We start from the raw sequence: 5,753 nt of genomic DNA on the forward strand, positions 1-5,753 counted from the left end.
ATTCATTTAAGTTACATTATAACTATTAAATTAATATTAAATATATTACATATAGTTTTAAATATATATAAATTCGACACAACAGAGAATTTTTTGAGAATCAACGAGTTTTTAAACATATCCTTGCTTCTGCACATCCAAATTAGGGAGGCAAAATTTTTAATTTCAAAAACTTGTTTTAGTAATTATTTATGGGTATTAGTAGGTCACTGATCAGGACACTTGAGCTTGAACTATTTATTGAATTCATTTATAAATAACTGCTTGCTAAAAACCATATGCAAATGATACTTTTTATATATATATATTAAAGTAATAAATTCTAAAATAGTTAGAGCTTGTTGAGTTCCTCTCAATACTTTGTACATTTTGAAGCATACTTTATATTAATTAAATAAATTTGTACACACCACTTTCTAAAAAGTGTTAATTCAAATAGTTATTACTTGCTAATTAACCAATATTGTTCAAAATAAATCAATTATAAATGTGTTTATTGAGAAGTAATCTAACATATAGCTAAATTCATGATAGAAATTGTAATAATTAATTGTATGGAGTATTAAGTAATTTTGACCTGATTTCCATTGAATTTTAAGACCAGCCTGGCTTGAATCTATTTTTGAGAATGACTGACAACATACTTTATACACAGTTAAGAAAAAACAAAAATGTGCAAATAATTTATATAAATTTAATTAGAATAAAATCATCAGCTATCAGTAATAAATTATAATTAAGATTATAAAAGTGTGTTATAAGGAACAATCATAAATACAAATGTTAAATAAGATTTATGGCAAATAGTGTAAAATCTTAATTAAATTAAAATGAAAAAAATAATTTTTGACAAAACTTACAAGAAATGGAAAATCAGTAATGAACCATGATGATAAATAAGCAGTTGAGCCCGCTACAGCTGAACCAAAAACAAATTTTGAGAATCTGGAGTGCATGATTCAAGTTTTCCTTGAACTATGTCTTGTCATGCTCTTTCTGTGCCCTTACAAATCTTTTCAAAACCTGCTTTATCCATTACTGCAGGCACAACCAGAGCCTGGCCAATAGACTAGAATCAGCAAACAGCAAAAAAGATAAGGCAACACACCTTTTTCCCTCTCTCTCTCATCATGACCTTGGGTTTAACTATCACATTATTGTATCCTCCTGAGTGAAACAATAAAGATTGGTAAAAATTAGAAAAAAAATTTCAAATATTTAAAGATTAGATTAAGTTACTTTACTATTTACATTTAACAACAAATTAAAATGCATAATAGAGTCATTAATAGAACTTGGCAATCCAAGTGAATGAAGAAGGTTACTCATTGTTAAATTTGTCCACAGTTTTAAATGGAATTTGAATAAATAAATTTAAATGTCAAATGTCAGATAGTACAACTTGAAATTCCGTCAATCAAATTCATACCTGGCGGTGAAACTCCATTTTGATATCAATGATTACTTTGGAATGTTTATAAAAAGGTCTATGCTTAGAAATGGATGAAAAATTTTACATATGCAGAATAATTTCATTTTCGCCATTAATAACGTTTTAACGAACTTTCTTCAATCAACGTCTTGCATCTAAACAAAATAAAAAAAAAATTCGATACTTGCGATTCAACTTTTATTAAAAAATTATTAATAGAAATTTTAAATTGCTATTGATTGAAAGTATTTTAAATACTTTCGTACCATAACTAACTCTTTCTGTGTTGATTCAACTAGCTTTTGTTGCCTACGGACGTTGTTTACTGGTCGCTAAGATCGAGGTAGTGTTATTCAGAGTTATCAACTGTGAACTTCATTAACAATCGTTAACTGGTGATTATGGGGGATACTATGACTTTTACCGCTGAAACTGCAAGAGGTAATTGAAAGAAATTTATTCCATTTAAAAAAGTATTGATGTTTTGATCGTGAAGATCAGACTAATTTATGATTTTTTAACAGCTGCACTTGAAGGAATTTTGACTGCTTTAGAAAGTGAAGAAGCTGCTCAGAAGATAAATGAAGCCAAAGCCAATGCTAGCAATGATATGTTAAAGGTTATGCAGTATGTTTTTCCATTGATAGTACAAGTTGAAATGGATGTTATTAAGAAATTTGGTTTTACTGATAACAGAGAAGGTAATGTCTTACTAATACTTTTTCATTACCATAATAAAGTTTCATATTTGTTTATCATAGTACCTTATCCATTTATTGTACCTAATTATTCGTGATATTATTTCTAGGAATTATACAATTCACTCAAATGATAGTTGCATTAGAAAAAGAAGATGATGTGATTGCCGACCTTCATACCCAAATTAGAGCTCATTACTTGCCCCCAGTTAATATAGCTACTGACGTTAGTCTTTGACAGAAGTAAGGATATTTTCGAAATCACTTATTTAAGAAATCTTGTTACATTCTGGAAGCTAGCAATTTTTTAGTCAATAAGCACCAGATGGCCATGGCTGAACTAATGGGTATGGAAGATCTCATTTTAATTTAGAAAATAAACATTTTGTTTGTTTGGTTCTCTAGGTTACTTTTTTAAATTGTCTAAAATCACCTTATTACCAGTATGAAAACTTTTTACATGAAATGTAGTACTGATAACGATTATTCAGGAAATATCTCACCAGAACATTTGTGGCAGCCCTTTCAGAGTTAAAAATTTTGGCTGAAATTGCATTGTAAGTACTATTGTTGTGAAATATTTATTTCAGTCTTGAAAGTATTGATATTTTGCACTTCCCATGCTAAAGAAGAATGTGAGGTTTACTACCTCATTTATTTTCTAGAAATATAAAATTGGTCTTTTTCTCCCATAACTTCAAAACCAATCCTGTTTTTATAAAACACCTAACTATACCAAATTAAACAAAATAAATTCCTATGTTATTCTTCAATGTTATACTTTCTAGGGCATTGTTATCAGGTTATTTTAGTCACATTTTTAAAGTTTTAAATTAAAAATTCACTCTGCGAAGCTTCCTATTAATTTTTTTAACTGAATAATAAGATCTATTTTACCCATTAGTCAAAAATTTCGCTATTATGAGTGGATTAAAAAATTGTTAGCTCCCAGATTATTAGTTATTTAGCTTAAGATATTTGGAAACTATATTTTACATGCAATATATAAAATGTTAATGTATTTAGAAGGATATTGAACTAGGGAAACTCTTATTAGGTTTAAAGAGTATCTTAAATTAAACGTAATAATTTTGAACCAAGATTTTACTTATTCAATATTCTTTTGTGTATTTATTTTGTACAATCAAAGAATTTATGTTTCGGTTTAATTTCTATTATCAATGAAAATGTCTTTCTAATACTTTTAGATAGAAATTTATTTCACATTAATGTATCTTTATGTTCTATAAAATTATTTTGTTTGAATTACAATTTAGTTTCCTCAATATCAAAGGTAGGAAAGCTTTTTATTAGTGGAGGGAATGAAAAAATTATGCTCGCAGAATTGAAAATTTACACTCACAAATTACGTTTTAGATATAAGCTACAAATTTGTTTGTTAATTTGCCTTTCCCACACTAGTTAAAATAGGTTGCTTGCTTTTAGATTGCTATATTTCTATTTAGATTTAATTGATTAACATTTAATTTATTTGGGCCAACTACATCTTTTTTTGAACTATGGCGCAGTCCAGCGCTCAGTTGAGCACCTTACTTATGAGGCTGCACCTTGTCCTCTGCATGTGTCTGATAGGTTCAGCCCTCCTGGTCCCTCATCCAGTTCTCCAGCCTGGTTTCAGTCTAGGTCAGCTTCCTGTTTTTCCATTGGGTTGCCAATGTTCCCATTAGAGAGGAAGGGATTCTCATATTTGTCTTCTGCTATAATAGCCATTCTTCCCCCTATCTAGGTCTTAATCTGTTGAAATAAATCTAGATTATCTATTCCTAATTTAGGATTCCATTACAAATATAAATGATTATTATATTAATGATTAGATAACAATGTGTAATCAACTAAGACTGATGTAATTTGATTAGCACTTACATCTCCAGGGATTTACTGTCTATTTGCTAAGTAGTTTGATAAGTTATCAGTAATTTGATCCGATGAGTACGTTATTCTTTTTCAATTTATTTCTTACCCTTCCTTCATTGACAATTTTTTTTTCTTTTTTTTATGCAAAAACCTCTTGAACGGCTTAAAAAAACAAAAAACAATAATCATACCTGTGTAAAATAATACTGTTATCTTTTATTTACACAGATTCAGCTCCTTAAATATGAAATATCACTTCCTTAAGATAGCAAAGATAATAATAATTTATTCATTTAAGGTAATAAAGAGAAACTTATAATTATGAGAGATAGTTGACCGTGGATGATAAATGAGGAGAAGATGGTTGGGGGTGCGGTCAATGAAACTTATAAACTTTATCACACTAAGAATTTTGGAATAATCAATCTTTGTTGTAGATCCTAAATTTATTATGGTTACTCATTGACCAGTTTATAATTGATTCATTTATTAACAAATCTGAAAAGGATTTATGATTTTTAATCTGTGTATTAATGATATTTATTTATTTTTAAAAACTGCCTAAATTGACCCTGGTGTCACAAAGTGCCATTAGTAATGAAAGTTATAGGAATAAGAAAAATTACTGAAGTATGAAAAGAATTTATATCTAGAATTATCTAGTTCAGAAAAAAATACCATAAACTAATTGTATAAACATTGGTAGGGGTTAGTTGATCAGCTTTACGATTTCAGAAAGGGTATTAATTAGGTTCTATTGATTGCCAAAAGAAATTAGTAAATCTAATAAGTGTCTACTTATTTAAATAATTAATTTTTATTCCAAGATATTTGAGGTCTGGTTAAATTTTAAAACAAAGCAATTTACTTTTTCCAATATTATTATATTATTTATTACTCGAATATGTTGTACCTAAATTTTTAACTTTGATCAGTAGGGTACCATGATTTGGTAGGGCTGCATAAAGACACGGGCACTTTGAGTTAAATGTAACTATGTTGTTGGTTACTTGAAATAAATTAGGTATCGAAACAAATACAGGTTAAACAAAATACATCGTTTGTTGTAGGAATGGTGGATTATTGCTGTGGCATCAATACAATTAAAATGGGTGTGTAAATTTGTAACATTGAATTAAGGTTAAGAATGAATTATTAAAAAAGGTAATATTGATGATTATACCTCCAAGTTAAGATCTGAATGCATATATGGGTGTATTGTGTTGAACATGTCTTGTTGCTTAAGGTTTTGATAGGGCACAGTAGAAGGCTTAGTGGTATCATTGGACCTCGTGAGTTCATTAAGTATAACTATTACAATTTATTTGGTTATTAAGAGTTGGAGCTCACTGAAAATAAATTAATTGTAAACAAAAAAATTTAACTGCAAGTTAAGTAATAAGCAAAGAGTGCCAAATCAGACTAGCTGTTTCCAAAATATATATAGGGTGTCAAAGAAATTATGTTAGTGCAAGCATTATCGACAATACTGGATGGAATTTGATGAGACTAGGTACCAACCCAAACAATCCTGGAAAATTTTATAAAAATTGGGTTAACGCTAGTTGTTATACTGTTATGTTTGTGTTCCTATTATACACAGATTTGATAACAGAGAAACAGAATCTGAACGAAATTTGTTCCTTAATGTTTAACAAATGTGAAACCAGACTTAAATGTTGTTGTATTGTTATTTACTAATCCTCAAGACCCACATAAACATATATCTACAACAGTCAAGAAATATT

The 5,753-nt window shown here is 28.5% G+C and overlaps 1 protein-coding gene and 1 long non-coding RNA gene across 3 annotated transcripts; one reads left to right on the plus strand and one right to left on the minus strand.

The window, feature by feature from the left end:
- Positions 1 to 978: 978 nt before the first annotated feature.
- Positions 979 to 5,688, minus strand: LOC106692328 (uncharacterized). 2 transcript variants are annotated; one of them, XR_010842784.1, is made up of 5 exons: positions 5,189 to 5,688; positions 4,015 to 4,167; positions 3,685 to 3,885; positions 1,430 to 1,587; positions 979 to 1,167 (listed from the first exon to the last, which is right to left on the minus strand). It is a non-coding gene; the product is annotated as an uncharacterized lncRNA (long non-coding RNA). The 2 variants fall into 2 exon arrangements; XR_001344945.2 differs by lacking the exons at positions 3,685 to 3,885; positions 4,015 to 4,167; positions 5,189 to 5,688 and adding an exon at positions 1,699 to 1,799.
- Positions 1,734 to 2,373, plus strand: LOC106692327 (protein C10). Its single transcript, XM_014438222.3, has 3 exons — positions 1,734 to 1,873; positions 1,957 to 2,133; positions 2,241 to 2,373. Exons 1-3 carry the CDS (start codon positions 1,834 to 1,836, stop codon positions 2,366 to 2,368), a joined length of 345 nt encoding a protein of 114 aa, XP_014293708.1. The 5' UTR covers positions 1,734 to 1,833; the 3' UTR covers positions 2,369 to 2,373.
- Positions 5,689 to 5,753: the final 65 nt, after the last annotated feature.

This window comes from Halyomorpha halys, unplaced genomic scaffold (assembly GCF_000696795.3).
Source record: "Halyomorpha halys isolate HHAL.00 unplaced genomic scaffold, Hhal_1.1 Scaffold11806.1, whole genome shotgun sequence".
Taxonomy (NCBI): domain Eukaryota; kingdom Metazoa; phylum Arthropoda; class Insecta; order Hemiptera; family Pentatomidae; genus Halyomorpha; species Halyomorpha halys.